We start from the raw sequence: 23,055 nt of genomic DNA, 5'->3' as shown, positions 1-23,055 counted from the left end.
ATAATTGGCAAGTGTTTAAATATGAAGGTGTAGACTATACAGGTCTTTTCAGAATTTCTTTTGAAACATGAAATTTGGTTTCTGAATTCCACTTCAGCCTTTCCGGGTATTTTTTAGCAGAGCATTTTAGTTCTAAGTATGACATTCTGCACCTGAACTGGTTAAATGCCATCTAGGAATACCAGTTATGTTTCTTGTATATAGTAACACAGTCCAAGAGGACAGTTATTTTGATACAGGCTAGATTGTTTACTGTATTGGGACCCATCGTAAGATGAAGATGGATTCTCTCAGGCATATAGAGAACATATTAGCAGCTGAGGCAATCTTACTGCATTGCCAAACAATGCATTTCTTTCCTGGGATTTAGAATATTACTGGGATCTCCATCTCTTTTGCTCAAATCCATGCTGTTGTGATGGCCTTCATGCATGATACAGCACTTAAAAGGTCAGTAATTTTGTAGAAATCCCTGTTCAGCTGTGCAGGTAAGGGGTTAATGCTTTGGTCACCAATTCATTCCTTTATACTGCTGTTAAGCACTGTGTGAGGGGATGATTGGTGATTAAAGACGAAGGGCAAAATTTTCCTCAATCTTTAATTCAGGTATCTGCTCAGTTCAGTAAGAGACTTTTGTCCAAGTCAAGCTGTTCATCTCCCCACTGTCTTTCCTGAAACACACACACTGTTCAGAAAATAACATTTTATAAGTGCTGGTGGTAAGGATGTTATCCTTTCATTTAGACATTTCATTTCCTTTCTTTTAACGAAATTGTTAAGACCTAAATTGAGTTTTTGTGGCATTGCTTCAAGGACTTGGGGACCCAGAAATCATATAAGCAGATTTCAGGATGTGTAAACCCTGCTTAATAGTTGAAAAGAAAATAATGTTTTCCTTCAGGCTTGTTCCACTTTGTCAGACAGAAACAGTGTGATATTTCCTGCATGTACATTTTCTAATCATTCCGTAATTGTGCTTCCAATTCAGACACTAATTTTAAAAGGGTCATTTAGATGCTAATTTTAACAGAGCTGTCTTGAAATTTCTTTTGCCACCTCCAGCTAATTAGGTTACTGTCTATTAGTCTCCAGCATAGAATCTGATTGGATCATCACTGAAGAAAGCTATTTATAAGTTACCATGGTGGTTCGTCAAAATGTGCTCAAACTCTTTGACTCTATCTCTTAGTCCAAATCTTGGCTCTTGAGGTTAAGATACCAAATCCTGGTTTAAGCAGCTGACGTTTTTGTCCTAAAGTGAGTCCAGATGTGGCTTGCAGCCACAAAATGGAATTCAAAACTTTTTGTTTGGCATTTGAAACAAAAATCTAACTCTGAGACTGGACACTTTTTGTTCACCCTAGTATGGTGCAGGACCTGACCTTCATCTCCTTCCCTTCCTTTAGGTCCCTCTACCTGGACACAAATGGGTGGAGTTCTTCTAATTAAGACTTTTTTTTTTTTTCCTTATTTTTTGAGGTTTTTTTTCCTTGATTCTGTGTTTTGTTATTGAATTCTTAACTTCTTAAAGTCTGAAGATTGTCTTTAGTGCACTCCCTGTTTAACCTCAGTATTTTCTCAGAGCATCCTACTTTCTCATCCTGCCTTTTTATTTTCCCTGCCCTGTGTTTTTAAACTGTTTCCCCTCTGGCTTTGCTTTCATCCAGTCTTTTGCAGCCACTTTTCTCTTTTTGACATGATCCTTCTCCATGTCTCCAGCAACTTAAGCAACGTCAGTAACAACTGAAAACTTATTCTTTTTCTGAGATCTGTAGAGTATTCATCTGAAACTGCAGGGATTTAAAGGTTTATTCAGCGGTTTTCAGAGCAGAAATTGTGATACAACAGTGCGGATACCTCACCTCTCCCACCCACACACCCCCCTGCTCTAAATGAACTAAGCATGTAGGAATACACTTCCTTAAGTCCCCTGCTGGTGAAAGAGCAGGTGGACTTGTTTCTAGGGAACAGGAGCATTACTTTTCAAAATCAGAGATCCCTCAACATGTGTTATCCAGGTGTGCATGCAGTGTCCATCCTCTTTCCTCTTGTCTTCATTCTATTAAAAAGGTCAGATTCTGGGAGCAGGTTACCTGAGGGACATGTAGGTTGTGTCTGTTGATGCAGCAGAGTGCATGAGCGCTGTTGTCTTTTGAGATATGTATACTTTCAGTGAACGGGCAATATATCTCAAGAGATCTCCATTTATAGTTAAGTAATCTTGCTTTACTGGAATGAAAAGAGCTGGTCAATTATGGTTTTAGCTTGCTTTTTTTACAGAAACAATTCTAACTGTTCTGTACACATTTTCTTAAAAAGGGGGAAATTTGCTGAAAAGTAGCACAAACTTAGACATGTTACTTTTCGTTCTGCGAGTGAAGGGTAAACTGCAGTTTCCATTCTGTTGTATTCATCACTGGCTAAGGATGAATGTTTTAGGAGTGACCATGAGGTAACAAACTCTTTCAGGAGTTTATCTTTGTGGTGTGGAATGCAAGAGAACATTGCTGGGTGCTGCTATCCAGCAAGGTAATGAACATCTGACCATTCTTTGTCATCAAAGGAATGGCTTTTTGAACCTTTGATAGCAAAACATGACATTTTCAATATTCTCCTTTACATAATAAGCTTTTTATTATGCTATTCTATGTATTTGTAAATTTATTTGTATTTTAATGTATTTCATTGTTCTTGTGACTGTAGCTCCTACTTCTTTAGAATCTTCAAGCAGTATAGAACAGGAGAAATACCTACAAGCCTTACTGAATGTGATATCCGTCCACTGCAAAATGAATGGCAGTAACACTCTTACTGCTAGACCAACAATTGCTCTGTCTCCAGGTAAAATTGGTTTACATAGTGCTTTTCTATGATTAAGTTTGAAAGTGAGTTTTCTCTGATTTGGTATTAATTTAGTGACCTATATGAGTTCTGTTGTTTCTTTGCAGTTGCACTTACACATTTATAATTTTTCCCAAAATACTTTTTGGTATTCCTAATCTGACAGTAAACGGCCACCTGTGGGTCATAGTTTTTGAAGAAATCACTTGAGTGTGGTGGTCAGTCGTGAGGCATTAGTAATTTATTACAATTCTGGAACAAATAAAGTTCTCCAGAATATCAAGATGCCAAAACTTTCTAGGGGTTTCTTTTAATCAAGTGCAACATTTACATTATATAATAGAATCAAAAGGAAATATGCAGTTTAAATACTTTCATAACAAATTAAGTGTATTGAAAACTGTATATTGAATAAGAGACCGCTGAAATTAAGAGAATGCAAAATACTACTCTGTTTCCTGTAATGGAAAATATGAGTTTACAAGCTCAGATTGTACATGAACGGATACAGTATTCAGTTGCAGCAGCAACAGAAGCAATACATAGGCATTTTCACATGTGCTATGTGCTCATAACAGGCATATAATGTCATTTTTAAGCATAGTTTTACTTGCAGTAAAATCTTTCAATAATACTCTGGAGTTACGCGTATGTGGAACCATGAGGAAATGAATCTATTTCAGTTATTCTGTGATGAAACTTGGTAAGGTTTATGTGGAGGTGACCCCAATGTCTTAGAAAAAGGAGTATGTCACTTGAAATTGTGTCTGTCTTGTCTTATTCAGTTGGTTGCAGTTGGCCTAATATAGCCAAAAAATGTTTTTTCTTGTAAAATAACACCGTTCCCAAAGTGTGTATGCTTTGCTTTACTTACTGTAAAATATGTTGATTGCTTAGCTGTATCTAACATCTCCATACTGTTGCCACTGTACATGTCTTAAAAAAATCAATCTGAAGTACAAAACTAGCAAGAATTAGCTGTATTGTGTGAAAAAGGGCATTTTATTAGTTCTGTTAAGTATTAGTCTGAGTAACACTGTAGTTTTTTAATCTTTTGTTCTTTTTTCTGGCCGACTTTAGGCACTGAAAGGAGGGCTTCAAGAATGTCTACTGTGTTTAAGCAGGTAGTGCCAGGACATTTGGATGTAAATCTATCCAATAGCTTTGCTCAAGGAGGTTAGTAAGACTAGCTCAAAGTCTGTTATTTAAAGTAATAAATGCTAACAAAATGGTAGTGAAATAAAAATAATTACACTGCTTACCGATTCATTACTCCATGAAACAACAAAATAGAAATCACAGATTAGCTTCAGTCCTTAACATTATTCAAGTATCTGATTTTTGTTTAAGTCCTTTACTTACCATTGAAGTAAAGCTTGTTTCGTGTTGGAAATCAGTGGAAAATTAAGCACTTGATTATGACTTAAGTGTCTAAATATTTCGTGATTCATCAGTATTTGTAATTTGTCTAAAATGTATGTCCTGAAAATGCAGATTGTATATTACAACTGAATGCATTTTAGAATCTCCAAGTAAAGATCATACTGGCATTTTGCTAAAGGTTAGCTGATGGTTCATAAAGTTGTAAATGATCTGTTGAATAATATTAGTCTAGGTAAGTGGGGGGAGTTATGTGGCCAGGCATAGTAACTGGGAGATAGAGTCATTCTTAAGTACAAGAGCTCATCAGTGTCATTTCTACAAGTTTTCATTTTATGAAATGGATTCCAACTACTTTTGTAGTCTGATGAAGTTGTCAGGATTTTTGATGTGCAATGCATGCATAAGTTAGCAATTAAATTCCTTAAATATATGTTTGTTAGGATAGAAATTCTTATATAAATTGGTGACTGTGCCCAGCTGACTTTGTACTGGAATAGTGAAAATGCTGGGTAGCTGACAGCAGATGTTTTGTTGTATTCCATCCCTTCATGTTGGAACAAAAGCACCAACAGCGAAGTGGCGCTGAGGGGCAGTAAAGGTGCTCCTGATAAGTATGGGAAAGCTTGCTGGTTGACTGTATGGAAGTTGTCTTTTGAAGACAAAAGGATTACTGAAATAACTGTTGCAGATTTCTGGGATTAGAGTTTGTGGTAAGTGTCATAGGATGAGTTTGTAGCTACTCAGTGAAGAAAAAAGTATCAATATGAAGAATGAAGAAAAAATATTAGTATCAAGACAGTATTAGATCACAGATGTGTTGTTATGTTGGACATTGAACTCTACTTCTCTTGGCTTAATTTCAGCAGTAATCAGGAAGAAGGCAGAGAAGTTATCTTGTGTCTTGCTGGGTTTATGCCACACCTACTCCATATATCTGAAAGGTGTAATTACAGCCCAGTATCTGCAGTCTGTTCACAGTTCAGCAGGATACATGAGGGCTTTGCTGGGACATAAGAATGTTTGACAAGTACTAGTGAAGGTGAGAAGTTGACAGGGTAAGACAGAAGAGGGAAAAGGAGTATCCCTGTAGAGAAGTAAAAACTAGTTTTTTTAGATTAGCTAACATAGTTCTAGAAGAAACTAAAATACGTGAAGTATATAGAATCTCTAAAATTGCTGTTCTCAAATAAATTGATTCACCTGATTTATTATTTCAAATTTCTTTGCTACTTTTTCAAGCGAGCTCCATTTCACATGTGAAGTAGTGTTGAGACTGTATGTAGGACCAAAATACAGAGTTTTGGTCAGCTGAAGAACCAGACTTATACAGGCAGTCTAAAAATGGTGATATCTCTCCCCTTCATAATACCAAGAACTCAAAAAGAAAAAGGGCAAGGGGGTTAGCTAGTTTCTACTTTATCAAGGCAAGTGACTATGGATTGTGCACTGTACTTCACAGAACACAAACACAGTATTTTTTGGGTTTGATTCTGAATCCTCCTTTCTTTCTGTGTTTCTATTGTCACACATACTAGGGCTCAAAAGTCAGGTTCAGCTATGAACAGTAATTGAAAATTACACTTTCTGGTTTTTGTGCCAGAGAATGTATTTTTAATACACATCTTTTTAAATTCAAGTTAGAGGATTAGAGCCAGTGCTTGAATAGTATTTCTCATTTTTAAAAATCATCATTGTTCTGAATACTCATCAATTGTCCTAAATTTTTGTGTCCATGTCAGGTATGTTTTTTAACTTTATCTGGAACAATGTTAACAAAGTATTTGCCTAAAGCTCAGTTAAGCTGTTTCTGATCTGAAGTATTTGGCCAAATACTTATATTTCATAATATATTTTCATTCTTGGACATTTTTTTTTGGCAACACTTTAGTTGATATCTTTCATAGGAATTGTAAGTTCACTCAATACATCCCTTTTTTTCTTACATTATTTATAGTGTGGTTCTGTGGAACAGCAGTTCTTACCTGGCACTTCTGTGGAATTTAATAGAATAAAATGTTTTTTCAGTATGGTTTGCTGCTGTTGGAAAAATATGAGGGTATTTACAATTAATGAATACAGACTCAGGCGTTTATTTTAAAAGCAGCAGACATTAACACTTTGAGTATGTTTTAATAGAATATTTGTGATAAAAGAAGTCGCTTGTGTTGATGTGGCTTTTGAACCAAAAATACACCCTCTGGTAAGCATCCAAGGTTCCCACTGAAAATGAGAATTTTTGAATCTTTGTGCGATAGATACTACATGTTTTCTAAATCATACACTTTTACACAGTTCTTAAAAATGTTTGTAGGTGTATAAAACTAACAAATTGCACTCTGATTTGATCTTGAGGCTCATCCAATTATGTACCTAAAATAGACTAAACCATTTTTTTTTTTAAAAAGCACTGAGGTTGAGATTTTTAATTACGCTGACTTTCAGCTGGACAGAAGCTTTCGATGAAGTATTCAGCAGAATGATTTAATCATTATGTTTCCTTTGGTATTATAATTACGGGAAACCACATGATGGCTGTGCTACATGTTTGAAACTATTGCAATGACAATGAAAATTACTCCTTTTTGATAAATGGGTACTTCCTTCCCATTTTATATTGGTTTTCTGGCTTGATTGATGTTTTGTCTTGTGATGACTAAGATTTCTGCTGTCTGATAAATCATGTACTATAAAGAAATTCAATATATGCTAGATCTTTGGAAATTAATAAGTAACCCTTTTCTTTTCTCCTGCAATGTGTCTCGCTCCAATGTGCATTCCATTCCTCCTTCTTCTGTCTTAACTGTTATCTACCAGTGCTTGGGTACAGAGATAAATGTTTCACTCATTCAAATTCCAAATCAGCAACTAAGGGAAGAGTCTATCAAGGTACTGTATTCTGTGTCCTGAAAGCACATTCTTTTCTACCATCTCCATAACTACTAACTTATCTTAATACATACTAAAGTGGTACTGATGCAAAGCCTTGATTTGGCATTAACAAGATTTTAGGGCCTTAGTTCAGTGTTGTGGTTTGGTTTAGTTTTGGGGGGCTTGGCCATTGAATGTATGATGCAGTGACAGTGATTTAGTCACATGCTTCACCAGGTTATTCTTTTAATACTGTTATGACCTAATGTGGAATGATCTGTAGAAAACTTTGTGTGTGAAAAAAATAAATTTCTGCCAAATTAGAAAGATGTACTAAGAATGTATATGCCAGATAATGAAAGCTGGATACTGCTAACAAAAGATAAGATAGTAGGCAAAATTAGAACAGAGATAAAAATGTCTTTTAATCATTGTTATGCATCACTGGTAAACATGTTCATCTTCATGTGTTTGTTGCTTTTGATATGCTACAGGCACTAATGATGGCCTGCATACATAAAATTTTGGAAAGTGACACTGTATTTTTGTAAATATCATCTTTGGGTACAGTTGTCTGTGATGAAGCTAACATCTTTTCATACCTCTTATTATATGCTTACTGTGATTTCTGTTCGCTGAAGGCTTTATTATTTCATCTGTGGTCGTTGAGATGTGGAACAAAACTTTATACTGAACATATATACTACTTTGTGAAGTATTGTATAAAACTGGCTGTCTTTGAAGTGGAAGTTATTTAGAACTGTTAGGAAGTCATAAGTTCCTAGCCAGCCATCCTCAATTACTCCTGTTTCTTTGCTCACATCTAAGTCTAGCAGCCAGAGAGGCAGACAAGCTAAACTGTACAGACAAGTCCCTGCTGACGATTACTGTACAGTATTATTCCTTAATAGAAACATAATCTTGCTTTTAAAAATCAGAATAAAATTATTTTGCTGGTTGAGATATCTCAGTGGGATTTTACTGTTACCTGCATCTTTTTCCTTCTGTGAAAGAACTGTTGACTATGCATATTACTGGGTTTTCCTGAAGGAGCTGGAGGGGGCTTTTTTTAAAATTTCTGTGGCTACAAGGTATCTCTGGTGCCTCTTTTGGATATCTTGTTTCTCAGATTTGTGGACAAGAGTCTCTTCTGATAATCTGATTTACTGCATAATGGGGTTAAAGAATTTCACACTGCCATTTGAATGCCAAGTTTAGTATACCTAAAGGATTGGATTTTCAAGTAGTGCTATTTATATTCTGAAAATCAAGAACCTTTCACATACCTCACTAGGACACACAAAAACAGTCTCACAAAATCCTTGCTACTAAGACACAAGAAACAGAAAAATACTTTTGTCTTTTCCTCTGCTAATGCTGAACAGGCCTTGGCAATGTGATTTATCACTACTTTATCTTATGTTAAAAATCACTAAACTTTCTTAGGCGTGATCTGAGCCTGTAGCGCACGTATCTGTGTGCTATAGGAATTTCCTCTTCTGGAAATGACAGTAGCTGCATCAGGAAGGCACAATATGCAAACAAAAAATGCTGTCAAGAGGCAGAGGTAATTAGGTTGGTAGGCTGCCATTCGAATATTGCCGTGCTGCTTTCAGAGGCAAGCCTGCGGCTCCACGTCACAGTGCACTGTTTCAAGTCTGTGTTGGTGCAGGCTTTGGGATTTCTACACCATGCCCTGCTGCCAGAGTAATGGCGTTCTTACTGCCAGATTAAATTGTAAGACTGTGGTCTACTAGGCATCTCTACTCACACAGCTGCACCATAGTTACTTCTGCTAGAATACACTCATGAAACACATCATTAAAAAAAGAACTTAATTTTCATTTCTACCAACCAAAATTCATGCCATTCTGCATTTTAATCGTGGCATTTCAAGAACAAATATGAAATACTTTACCCTGAAATGTAATACTGATCATCCTTTTATAGATTTTCATTATCATACAATACGCTTGATAGTTTTACATTGTCTAGGGCAAAAGAAACACAAGGATTCTAGGTAACAGGAAATTTTAAAGTGATACTATTTTTGTTTTTGAAGAAATTAATTATATAATACTGTTACGGGTTAGACTTCCAAAAAAATATGCCTTTAATGAGGAAATACATCAAATTTTTGTCTCTGCTTCTCAAACAGGACTAGCAATTTCATTTCCATACACTTAAATGGATGCTAATTACTTGCAAGTTGTGATTCATTTTATCATTATATTACTGATAAAGAATCATAGAATAGTTAAGGTTGGAAAGGACCTTAAGATCATCTAGTTCCAACCTCCCTACCATGGGCAGGTGCACCTCACACTAAACTATGTCACCCAAGACTCTGTCCAACCTGGCCTTGAACACAATCGCAACTGTTGTCTTTACAATAGAAAGAGCTTTGCAGTGTTTGATTAGTTTCTTAGGTTAAATCACAATGCAGTACAATGCTTTTGACAATTTTTGGTATGAAAATATTCCTGTGCTGTTCATTATGTCCTGTGGGGGATGTAAATGACGTGTTTAAGCTTTCTACTTTCCAAATTATGTTTTAGCATGTGCCTTTGTAATTATGATCTCAGGTGTGTCACACAAAGAGGTTTTAAATTGTTTTTCATCTTTGTGAAGGTGTCTGGGCAAGTCTTCGTTCAAGCAATCGATTTATCAACACTCAGACCCCATTCATTGATGTTGGTGCAAGACTTGCGGGGAAGGATAACACCACTTCCTACAGCAGCAGCACTTTTCTGCAAAGTCAGCTTTTGAGGCGGCAAGCAGCCCTCTATATATTTGGAGAAAAATCTCAGTTACGGGTAATGGCATTGTTTCTTTTTCTAATGTTAACATAGTTTTTATTTGGCTTGTTTAAAAACCCTCATATTCTTGCAAAACTGTAAATAATATTCTACGTAAGGCAGATGGATAACTCCTAAAGTTGTACACTCTTTTGAGGATTATTCCTGCATGCAGAATAAGAATTAATGCTGTATAACTCAGTTGTTGAAATGCTGTATAACTCAGGGGTTGAAAATTGAGCTCTGCAATCATAGAATACCACAAAGTTAACATAAATTAAAATATACTAAATTATCTTGCAAAACCAGGCACAAACTCACAAGTTTTGTGAGTAGAGCCCTATTTGTCACTTCTGTGCTGATGTGTAGTAGATCTAAGAGAGACAAAGATGGATAACAGATTATTAGAGGAATGGAGTAGCTTTTGTATAAGGTAAGAGTATTCAACTTGGGAAGGACATGGCTAGAAAGGAAGTACATTGCTAGGCCACAGAGGTTCCAGCAAAGCCTTCCTTCATATTCAGAAGTCACCATCGCTTCACTGTTTTAACTGTCTGCCTGCATTGACTTTGCAGGGAACAAGGGCAGCAGAGTTTAGCTGCTGGTATAAAGATTAATGATGGGAATGTAGAGAGTGTGAGTAGTGTAGCAGCAGTGGAGCTTTCCTTTCCAGAGACTGTTCAGAGCTATTGCAAGGGAAGTGCCGGAGTTGTGTATCTGCAAGTTCTTGCTTTCAGAGCCATGCTTAATTACACCTAAATGCATACTACTGTACTTTGGTTCTGCTGACTACTCATCTAATGTTCAGCTGAGTTGCCATCTCAGTGATTTCTACATTGGGAAACATGAAACAGACTTATTTGGAAATTTTAAGGGCAGTTTTATTTTACCTGATGTGTTGAAATATGTTACAAAGCAAATGGAATGTTGTTAGTCAGGAAAGCAATTACCAGAGAAGAAAACCTTTGTTAGTGAGAGCAGCAATTAAATTCACGTGAAACCAAATTGATGTGAATAAGGACAACCCAGAAGTTTGTCCGTCCTGATTTGATTACATGAAAAGGACCATGATGTCTACAGTTTTGGACACCTGTTTGGATAGATTGTAATATTTTAGATGCAGTTGTATAAGAAACAAGTATCCTCTGCATTAATTCTTGGTAGTTTTACTTTTTTTCCAGAAAATGTTTGCAGATTATTTTTTTTAAATCTCTGCATTCGAAGACTGAAAACTCAGTTGTTTTCTACTTTCTTATTTGAAATGTGAACATACATAAAATTTCTTATTTTTTGAAATACATATGCTTCCAAAAGCAATTATTGGTTGTAGGAAAACACATCAGTGTTCAGTTCTTTCAGAAATTATGTTCTATCAAGAGACAGAAGCATCTGTATCAAAATGATGAATCAAAATTCTTTCAAATATCGTTTCTATTTTGACTTTTTATATTTAACTTTTGATTATTTCACACTTCCTCTCATTGATTAGTGTCTAGTCTATAAGATCAGTTCAGCTTTTGGTTTTGGATAAAGAAATTGTGTTGGGTTTTTATTATCAAGTATTTTCCTAGCTTTGTTAGCGTATACTAACTTGAATTTGCTGGCTTTATAAAGGGCTTGGCAGAGCATCCGTTACTGATCTTGATTCATATAAGAACCTGTTTTATCCTGCCAAATAGCATTTCATACAAATTGATAATAAAAACAGAATTATCATTTTAAGGAAAATGTGCTACTTTTCTCAGTTGCTTTTATCATATATTATTACAACATAACATTCAAAAAAGGCAAATTCAGTAGTTGAGCTATTGAATTTATTTTTGAACCATGTCAAAGTATACATCTGGGCTTTCACTTTCCTCCATTTTTGCTTGGCATCCTGTGAAGCAGCTTAAACTTGGCTTGCAAATAATTTTCATTAATTCCATGAAAGAAGAATTTCTGAAGAAAAATTAAAATGTTGGCTGTAAAGATCTTCAGTGATGCTTCTTATATGAGAATTGTTTTGCCTAATAATGTAGTTTTCATTGTAGTTTGAGAGTTTTTTGGGGTTTTTTTCAGTTAGCTAACTTGATCTTCTAGTTCAGTCCTCCTCTTATTTCCCGTTTTGTAAATGCAGTAAGTAAAACAAAATAGGAAGAAATCTGCTAGGAAAACCTCACATACTTCTTGGAAATTATATCAGGTATTCCCTAATATGACTGCTACTCTGTGTTGTACTAGGTACTTCAGACACACAACTGTCTCCATGTGCAGTGACCACTTAGATGAGTCAGCTAGTTTGCAGTTTTGGGGGTTCTCTTTAGATTTGGGGATTACTTTTTTTTCTGCATTGTTGCATACTAGGATCTGTCCTACACTGCTGCTTTGTCATTCATACAGTTATTTTAATTTTTATTTATTTATTGTTAATTTACTTTAAAAATCATGAAGTAAGCACATTACGTTGTGTATAAAAAACTCAATAGATTTATCACTTTGGGGTTTTACTACTATTATTTATTATTATTATAAATGTGACTGTCATGCAGTACATTTTGCTGTTATGGGTAGTACTTTATTATCGTATATTTTGCAAGTGGTGTAAGGATCTTTATTATCCTGGGAAGGTGTTTAACTAAACAGTTTTTTAATTAGGAATCAAAATATTTAGCAATAAAGCATGCAAGATGTTGAGATTTAATGGGACTGTCAGTGAAAAATATGCTTCCCTTTTAAATTGCATCTGCTGATGTCCTTTTCATACAGGGATTCAAACTTGATTTTGCTTTGAATTGTGAATTTGTTCCTGTTGAATTCAGTGACATCCGACAGACAAAGGCAAGCTTTAAAAAGCTGATGAGAGCTTGTGTTCCCAGCACTATTCCTACAGATTCTGAGGCAACATTCCTTAAAGCACTTGGGGAGTCAGAGTGGTTCCCACAGGTAATTTATATGACAGATATTTCTAACAATCTATATGCAGTTCTGCTTACACAAAATAAATTTCAGGCTCTCCTGACAGAGAGCTATTGTGTTCTAACCAGCTGTTCTTCTTTGTTTATTGTAATTATTTTGCATATTATCAATTCTGTCGTTCCATAAGCATTATTATTTTAACACGGTCATAACACGTACAAATGTGAGAGGCATTTTTTATGGCATAATTTATGGCTTATAGCGTGGAACACATACACAAGTAGAGATGACTGTTTTTTCTGTCTATATAAATTTATGATCTTGGTTTTTGCTGCTTTTTCTTATATAATAGAAATATAAATATAAAAATTAAAGTATAGAACAATAAATGAACCTTTTTATTTTAAACTGATATACTGCTCTTCATAAGTGTTTCATTCTGATTTTCCATATGCACAAGTACTTAGCAAATAAACTAGCGTCTGTTATCTGTTGTTGGGGTATGGCAAAGTGTTTGCAGGAGAGAGGGGATTCTTTGTGTGTTAATCTGTTTTCTCTGTATCTGTTCCTTTACATCCCTGTCCCATATTCCCTTACACAAAGATTAACCAAACAAAAACAGGGCTGGAAGTAACTGCAGGATTCAAATTATGAAGGATGCGGGACAGTCAGCTCTTTGTATATCTAAAAATGTTTCAATTATAGTGAATGTTCTAAGCAGTTTTATGTTATGTTTGGAATATTCTTCTTAAATGCATTTAATCATAGAAAACAGAATAGACTCCTGTGCTGCTTACTTAAGGAGGAAATAGCATGTAACACAATCATTTCAGTAATTATGCATTAAAAAATATACTCCTGATTGAAATGTGCTACACAGTGCAAAGACTGCCTTAATTTCTTCCCTTGAGGTGTGATCACTCCATAGAGAGCACAGGAGTTAGTCATTGCTGTGTCTGGCCACCGTATTCTTCAGGAAGGGGGGAAGTGGGAAGAGCATGAAAACTTGACTCCATCATCATGTGAACGTTTTCAATCACAGAGTAGTTGAGCAAGCTGATAAATTTGGTAAATGAATATCACTTTGAAATAAACATGTCCCTATGTCACCATTTAAATGAGGCGGTAACTCAATACCACACAGTCACTCGCTCACCCACCTTTTCCCCCCTCCCTAGTTTGATGGGGAGGAGAATCAAAGAAATGTAAAACCCGTGGGTTGAGGTAAGAAAAGTTTAATACCTAAAATACAATATCATGATACTAATAGTGATAATGACAAGGAAAATAGCAAGGGGAGAGAATATAAAAACCAAAAGGGGAAAGGGAAACAATAAACAGCAGTGATGAACAATACAATTGCTCACCACCTACCAACCGATACCCAGCCTGACCTGAGCAGTGATCAGTCCCTTCTGAGTGACTCCCCCCAGTTTATATACTGGGCATGACGTGCTGTGGTATGGAATACCCTTTTGGCTAGTTTGGGTCAGGGGTCAGGGGTCCTGTCTCTGCTTCCTCCTGGCTTCTTGTGCCTCTCCTCACTAGCAGAGCATGAGAGACTGAAAAGTCCTTGACCAGGGTAAGTGCTACTGAGCAACAACTAAAGCATTGCTGTGTTATCAGCATTGTTCTCAGACTAAAGCAAAACCACAGCAAAACTGTACCAGCTAACTAGGAAGAAAATTAACTCTATTCCAGCCAAAACCAGGACTATAAGAGCACAGAGATCAAGGGGAGTTTATAATATTCAAATTACTCTCTTTTGCCATATTTTGGAGGAAAAGTAATAGTGAATCTTTCTCTGCTTAGGACTAGATCATAATGTAACACACCAGCTGTATTCATTTAAACCACATTTCTATGGTTTAAATCATGTCATATGTGACTTATGTAATAAAGTAAATTTATGACTAATTTGACACATTTTCTACTACTCCTGTGAAAGAACATAGATCTGTCATTTTGGAAATGTGTTTTTATTGTGGTAAGCTTTCCTCTCCTGGACAATAGAAGTTACACAGTATTGACTTTGGCACTTACAGGCTAAATATTTGTTTATAAGGGTGTGAATTCATAAGAAGAAATTTAAAGTGCTGCCCTGTTTTCCTTATGTAAATGATAAAAATGGTATTTTGCATTTTTATATATTGAATCTGTATAATCAGATTGCATATTAATTTCTACATTAAGGATGCAAAAAACAGCATTTCTTCTATTCTCCTGCCTAAAAGTATGGAACAATAAACAAGCCACTTTATTTTAAAAGTGGTGCTCATTTCAGTCTTTTCCTATTAAAAATTGCAGGAAAATTCGTTTCTTTTATTTTCTAAGCAATGGCTATATGAATGTTCAGAGGAATGAAGTGGTTTCCATCACAATTATATATATATATATATATATTGGTAATATTCATAGGATTGGGTTTTTTTAATATTGTTCTCCCTGACTCACTTTCCTGTGTCTTCTGTACTTTCCAAACTTTCCTTTTTCCTTGCATAAATGACCTTAGACATCTCTTGCCATCTTTTTTTTTCTTTGGTTTCCTGTACTGCTTTCTCCCTTCTTCCAGGCTTTCCGCTTTCTTATTGCTGCTATTGGTTGAATTGTATTCAGTGCTCTGCAAGAGCAGTTTCATTCTGCTGTAAAAACCTGAATTGCTTACATACTGTCTGTTATGATGTTTACCAAGAACGCTATCATAGCATGACAAAAATAGTACAAACATAACAAATGTTTTCATTATAGTAATAATAATGTATAGTCTCATAGTAAAATCAAATCGCCCAAATTCTCCTAATTTTTCTTTTACCTGCTTATACCTATCATGTTTGAATCAATCTCGTTCAAGTCAATAACCATTCTGAGATGAATAAACTACCCCATCTGCTCGAGGAATTTTAGTATCACTACCTAATGAATATTAAATGCAAATACTGAATTTGTCCTCTTTCCATATGTTTTAACCAGTCCACCCAAATATAAGAAACACTTTAATCTACCTGAACTATTTCCAGATTATAGAAATAGCATATTTCTGTGGTTGTTTTCAGGTTTGGGGATTTTTTTCATTCTTACTGTTATGAATTTCATTGCAGACCTTCATGGGATTGAGCATTAGAAATACTATCTTGTAAATATCTTACATGGGTTCTCCCATTAAAGCACTTAGTGACTTTGTGGAACCTTTATATTCCCCAGGAAGTTATTTTAGTGTTAAGCCCAGGATGGAATTTCGCTACAATAAATCTGTCAAGGGTGTTGTTCCCATTCTCCTTTTTATGACAGCTATTTTATTACAGTACTCATTGGTTTTAATAGCTTAAGTTCCTATCTTCAGATCTTTTCTCTGTTTTGTTGTAGTTTACATTAAAATCCTGAGACTGCTACGTTTTATAGCTTTCTGATCTGTTGCATCAATGCATTTCTCTCCACCATATGTAGATTTTGGAATACATATTTAATATTAAATATGAAAATGTTATATTTATTGATAACATCTAGAAAGTTATACTTGAATATGTTACTTATTTGTGATACTTTATAGCTTCACAGGATAATGCAGTTGGGTGTCATCATCTCTGAGCTCCTTGAAAATGGTTCTTCTGTTATGGTTTGTTTGGAGGATGGCTGGGATATTACTGCACAAGTAAGCTTCTATTAAAACCTTGAAATAGCTAAATATAAAGAAAAAACCACCAAACAATAGTGGCTGATAATTTGGCTATAACATTAATCAATTCGTGTTGTGGCAGCAGAGGAAAAACTAGAAAGCATGAATCCTTGTATTCGTTTGCATTTACATTATAAAACAGTTTCCTAAAATGAATTTGTCCCATAGGTCCTGATGGAATTACAGCTCTAAGGCTTAGATATAAAATGTGCATTCCTGCACCTGACCATATACGACAATGAAAGCTGAAAGTTCTCACAACTTTTCTCTTTGTAAACGTATTTCACTTTAAGCATAGGAGAGAAGGAGATGAATTCTTTCTCTTGCTGTTCACTTTCCATAAATGAGGTTAGGAGACCACACATGGAGAGAAAACGAAATTTCTGCCAAAGAGACTGTAACACCTGCTGCAAGAACAGATCAGCACAACAGATAGCTTTCTGAATCAAACTATAAATTAGGTGAATGAAGACCTGCTGCTTGGTTTAATGGACACGTTGTGTACATGTAGTTGTGTCATATTCCAGAAGATAAACACAGATATCAGTAATTCTAGTAAATAAAAACTTAGCGTGCAGCCAACACCCTGATGGCAGGTAAACAAACCCACAAAAGAATGCTAACGTAATTATTGGAATCATTGTTGGAAAATGAAGAATAGAGATAGGGACATAAACAGCTGGAAGTGAAAGAAGTTGGTGCTGCATTTTAGTCTCCTGAAATGCTGTGTATAAAAACAGGCTGAAGTTGGCTAGTGAGCACCATAGCATGACAACACTGCAGAAACTCTAGTGTCACCCTCAGGACCAATTCTTTAACACTTTCTTTGCTGGGGTAACCAGTACTATTTTATAAATGTTTATTATCCTGTTTTATTAACAAAAGTGGTTTTATTTCAAATGTAATTTAAATGTGGTAAGCACTATAATGACTTCCAAAGTCTATAGTTGATCAGGTTTGACTTTTACAGTATTGTAAAATCTCAGTTTATTTGAAGCTTTTTCATGTGAAATATGATTTGGTTTGTTTTATAGAACTACTTAATATATTTGGTAAAATACTTGTAATTGAGTTTATATGAAGGCCTCTGTTTCCTTGAACTATAAACAGTTTATAGAATATTTATATTAATTGACTGTTCTCCTAAGTTCTGTCACTTTTTACACAGTATATCCTGTCTTGTTATCTAGGTAGTATCTCTGGTGCAGTTACTCAGCGATCCCTTCTATAGGACTCTTGAAGGCTTTCGAATGCTGGTGGAAAAAGAGTGGCTCTCTTTTGGTCATAAATTCAGCCAACGTAGTAGCCTGACTCTCAATTGTCAGGGTAGTGGATTTGCTCCTGTTTTCTTACAGTTCTTGGACTGTGTGCATCAGGTAAGTCAATCTCTAATTTTAGTTTACAAGAAGAATTAACAAATAAGTGCATAGATGTCTCTATTCCAGATGTTATAGCTGGTGGTTTGAGAGAAGACTAGCAATCTCCTTCTCTAGGTTTTATTGAAGTGAATGAATTTCACCTCAGAAAGACCTGGAATGGTTGCCTAGAGGGGGCTGATCCACCCACACAAAACAGACCAAAAGGGATGGTTGGCATTACAGATCTTCTAAGGTCATTTATGCAGGTTTCAAACAGAAGTTTTTTAAGCTTAAGACTGGCTTTTGGCAGCCTGGGGCACGAAATTGACTGACTGTTGGCACAGTGACTAGACAGTTTTTAATTCCTTGTGCTTGACAGTGAGTTTTGAAGAGGCCTTATACGCCATCAGTTCTGGAAGAAACAACCTATAAACAAGGGGGGCCTGAGATGTTCTTGTTTTTATATGTACTGCATGTTCAAAAGAAGGTGAACACCAGCAGTTACATAGTGTATGAGGAAGTTAGGTTAATGTCATGGTTTAAGCCCAGCTTTGTAACTCAGAAAACACACAGCCCTTCACTCGCTCCCTCCCCTTCCTCCCCCCACGCCCATAGGGATGGGGAGGAGAATCGAAAGAATGTAACTCCCATGGGTTGAGATAAGAACAGTCCAGTAACTAAGGTATAACACAAATCACTGCTGCTACCACCAATAATGATAAAGGAAATAACAAGGGAAGAAAATACAACCGCTCACCACCCGTGGACTGATACCCAGCCCGACCAAGCAGTGATCTAGCCCTCCCGGGTAACTACCCCCAGTGTATATACTGGCCATGACATGCTGTGGTATGGAATACCTCTTTGCCTAGTTTGGGTCAGGTGTCCTGCCTCTGCTTCCTCCTGGCTTCCCCTCCTCCCTGGCAGAGCATGAGACTCAGAAAGTCCTTGGTCAGAGTAAACATTACTGAGCAGCAACTAAAAACATCGGTGTTATCAGCGCTGTTCCCAGGCTGGAAGTCAAAAACACAGCACTGCACCAGCTACTAAGAAGGAGAAAAATGACTGCTACTGCTGAACCCAGGACAGTTAAGAATATTACACTCATTTCAAGTTAAAGTCTGTCCTTTTCTTCATCTCAAACCAGTAAATACAAATGCTTTGGAGACATTAAATATGAGCAACCATCATTGTTGCTGTCTTGCAAGTTAATAACCGTATTCTTGGAATTTGGTTTGATTCCTATAGCTTTCCCCACTAGCAAACGGTAGAAGTATGTGTCATATCTGTTTCATCAATCTATTTCTCAATGGCTGTGTTCCTGAGGTTTTTATTTTAAATGGAGAGATTTCTCCAAAGATAAGTTAATCTGCCCAATTGTCACACTAATCCTTACAACAGCTTAAGGTTATTGCTCCTTTTCTGAAGTAGAAAAAACAAATCCTTGGTTGCAGTGGCTGCAACAGGACAGAATAGCTATGTCTTCCAATACTGAAACCAATCTGCTTGGTGGTTCATTCATTTCTGTGTGTAAATCATTTGTCTGGTGCTGTATTCTGTCTGCTGTAAGATGTTGTCCTGGGTTGAGCAGCAGCAGTCATTTTTCTCCTTCTTAGGAGCTAGTACAGTGCTGTGTTTTGATCTTTTGGCCTTGGAACAGTGGTGATAACGCCGATGTTTTCAGTTGCTGCTCGAATGTTTGGTCTGGCCAAGGACTTTCTGAGCCTCATGCTCTGCCAGGGAGGAGGGGAGGCCGGGAGGAAGCAGAGACAGGACACCTGACCCAAGTTAGCCAAAGAGGTATTCCATACCACAGCATGTCATGCCCAGGAAGTAACTTGGAGTGACCCGGAAGGGGTAGAGGGACTGCAGGGTTGGAGGAGGTATCGGTCGGTGCTTGGCTGGGGGGAGTGGGGTGAGTTACTGGTTGGCTGGTGTTGAGGTGTTGTAGTCTTTCCTCTTGTTATTTCCTTTAGCACCATTATTATTGGTGGTAGCAGCAGTGATTTGTGTTATACCTTAGTTACTGGGCTGTTCTTATCTCAAGCCATGGGAGTTGTATTCTTTTTGATTCTCCTCTCCGTCCCTCCAGGAGCAGGGGGAGGGCAAGAAGGGGGGGAGTGAGCAAAAGAGGTTTGTGGTTGGGTTTAAACCATGACAGATGTCTTCTCCAAGCTTTAATGAACTGACTGAATAAGTCTGTGTATTAGTAGAAAGGAGTAAACCTATGTATGATTTCAAGCAGTAGTGTAATTTTGAAGTAAATCCCTCCAGCATCTCTCTTTTCAACGTATTGATGCCCTTTTGGTGCGTGTGTACTAGATTTTTCTTAGAAGAATTTAACCCCAAAGTTCTGCTTCTGGTATGTACTGAATATTCAGCATCTCTTAAAAGATGATTCATTACTCAGCTTAAAACTATTGGGGTCGTCAATGTACAATGGGGTCATCAACTCAACCGGACTAAATCTGGTCCAAAGTAAAACAAAAAATACGTAATGGAGCTGCAGGGACCTCAGCACCAGTTGCTTCAGGCTGTTTACTCCTTTTGCTCCAAATTACTTGCTTATGTAGATATAGTCTATGTCCTGTTTCTCACCCTAGAAATGCTTTGCTCCAGTTTTACTGTAATAAATCTTAGAAAGGTGGCGTAAAGAAAAGCAAGGAAATTATCCACGCATACCTGTAGAGTAATTTTTTCTCCAGTCCAGAGGTCACACAAACTTTGGAAACAAACAGGTTATCCAGAACAAAGATAAAACTTAAATTCAGGATTTTGGTTTGTTGTCATGCAACAGAATGTACTATGTTTTCTTCAAGTCAAAATATTTGATTTTTCTCTAAGTCATGTTTAACACAATCTGGAGTTCTAAGAACATGGAATAATAAACATCTTGTCTTAAAAAGTTAGGATGAAATGTAGAGTGGGATAAATCCCTTTTGTTAACAAATGTCAGGTGTGATTTTGTCTCAAGCTGCAAGATACCTAAAACATTCTACTATAGATGTGCATGTGTCAAGGAAATAGAAGAAAGTTGCCATGGTAATTCATCTCAGCAGCTTTAATGCATGTCACTAGGTAGCTGACTCTTCTCTATATCCTTTAATATCAAGTATACAAGTTATTTACAGATAAATTTTACAGGAAGATCTGTATTTTCTGGTTTTTGGTCTTAAGCTGTGACCAGCTGTCCTGGCTGCAGCTCTGTTAGCAGAAGGATTGCCTCCCACAGGCCCTCTGAAGCTATTTGTCACTTCTTCACTGGTGGAGATACTACCCTTCCAATCTGTTAGCAAAGGCGTTCATATGAACCTGCCTGCCATTTCCTATCAAAATAGTAGAAAAATACTGGTAGAAAAGGCTATCTTATTTTGATGGGTGTCAATTTAGAAGTAGTTCAGCACATCAATCTGAAGGAGGCAGTAACTTCTCATGAGGGAAGGTAGGGCTGTCTAGGGGTTATAATCTTTTCAGCCAGTGTTATGCAGCTTTACTGCATGATCAGTGTAATATATATAATATAGACTTGTCTGTTAGAAAAAATCTTTCAGCTAAATGACTTACAGTCCTATTTAGAATGCAACTCTGAGTAATTTTTTCTAGAAATGGACTTACAAATGTTAGTTTCCTAACTCATGACGGCATAGTATTTATGTACCAAATTCCAACAGTATGGTTGTAAACTCTAGGGAAGACTTTTGAGATAAAATGAATAAATAAAGTTTCACAGGAATTTACTGTGAAAAATAAATTTACTGAAGATTTAAACTTGAACATTTCTGTTAAGTTTCCTTGATTTCTGTGCAACTCATTAGACAACTACGGAATCCAATTAGACTGCAACTTGACCCTGAAGTGTAATGTATTATGATCAGGTGTTTTAAAATCACCCATTCACCAGAAATAAACATTTGGTCCTTTCAAAATATTTTTACCCATTATAGTCTCAACATGCTATGTTCGGTAAGAAAGTCACCATAGAACTAGTATGTGCATTAAATGTCATGGGTTAAACTAAAGATTCAGAGAAAACAAATGAAGCAGTAATTCCTGAATTAGAACTGCATCATCATGTAAAAAGTCATTGTTTATGCCAATATCTCCAGGTGTCAGCTGAATTATTAAATCAAAATCATTCTTTCACCATAGAAGCATCTGGCAGATTCTCTGTTTCTAAGACAACTGAGTTTATGCATGTGATGTCACTGCAGGAAGCTTTTCTTATTTTTCTTCTGTACCTATGTGGTAATTTATTGCATATAATTGAAGTGGAATGATTTTCTAGAACTGACTTCTTTTAAGCTCAGTAAGCAGCTCTGTTACAGCACCCCGTGTAAAGGGAGGTGAGGGTGCTACTCCCATGGTAGATGTAGTCAGTTATTCCAGTATTTGCAGGAATGCCCTCTTAATGGTTACTAGCGCAGGAGATTTTGGAGTGCAGTATTTCTTACTTAAACTAGGTACATATTGATATCTAATGGGATTACAAAACCAAAATGCATTGGAAAACTAAGGAAGGCTGATAGTAGTGTAAGATTATTAAATATATTTGGGAGATATTTAAGTTAATTGGAGCATGTAGATTTGAAAAATAATTAAAAAATAATGACTTTCTCTAATCATAATATTAGAAGCACCTGTTGGTTTACTCAGATTGTAATTGTTCATATCATATGGAGATTAAGCATTTTAAAAGATGATGCGGTTGTAATTTTCAAAGATACCCCATCCCTGTAGACTTACCTTTGTAGGTGGTATGTGTTGAAATTGTCAAGTATGAAACATTGCTTCTAATTTACATATAAATTTTGAGTATATCCCTTAAGATCAGTGAATTAACTGAAACAGCAATAAAGAGTTATTGGAGAGAAACCAGCTATATTTAACTTCAGCTAAGGTGGTTATGTTGTCTACAGTATGGGTGTAAACGATCGAAAGCTGTAGTGAGTACTAATGTGGGTATCCAGACTGAGCCTTCCTGCAGACATGCAGCTGTGCAGGTCTCTGGCTGCAGCGAATGCCTGAGCCTGGCACTTGTATTGGAGGGAGCCAGTGACACTGCTTGTGTTCGCTGTGAGCAAATAAATGACCTGCTCAGGCAGGTGGCTGAACTGAGGGAGGAGGTAGAAAGGTTGAGAGCCATTAGAGAGTGTGAAAGTGAAATAGATTGGTGGAACCACACCCTAAGGCAAGGGCAGAGGGAAGTGGTTCAACAAGATATGGATCCCCTTCCCTC

At 36.4% G+C, this 23,055-nt stretch overlaps 1 protein-coding gene across 5 annotated transcripts in view; it reads left to right on the top strand.

The window, feature by feature from the left end:
* The window catches only part of SBF2 (SET binding factor 2), a 272,165-nt gene that overhangs the window by 228,375 nt on the left and 20,735 nt on the right, over nt 1-23,055 (top strand). For 3 of the 5 annotated variants that reach the window (XM_065683019.1, XM_065683018.1, XM_065683017.1), the window contains exons 28-33: nt 2,704-2,841; nt 3,922-4,017; nt 9,724-9,908; nt 12,639-12,815; nt 16,336-16,437; nt 17,652-17,837. In XM_065683019.1, coding sequence (XP_065539091.1) covers nt 2,704-2,841; nt 3,922-4,017; nt 9,724-9,908; nt 12,639-12,815; nt 16,336-16,437; nt 17,652-17,837 — 884 coding nt within the window. Of the gene's footprint in view, nt 1-2,703; nt 2,842-3,921; nt 4,018-7,038; nt 7,111-9,723; nt 9,909-12,638; nt 12,816-16,335; nt 16,438-17,651; nt 17,838-23,055 lie in introns of all 5 variants that reach the window. The other 2 variants (XM_065683021.1, XM_065683020.1) reach the window with 2 other exon arrangements.

Source organism: Lathamus discolor, chromosome 6, assembly GCF_037157495.1.
Source record: "Lathamus discolor isolate bLatDis1 chromosome 6, bLatDis1.hap1, whole genome shotgun sequence".
Taxonomy (NCBI): Eukaryota; Metazoa; Chordata; class Aves; order Psittaciformes; family Psittacidae; genus Lathamus; species Lathamus discolor.
Note: the sequence above shows the minus strand (reverse complement) of the source record. Positions and strands in the feature narration are given on the sequence as shown.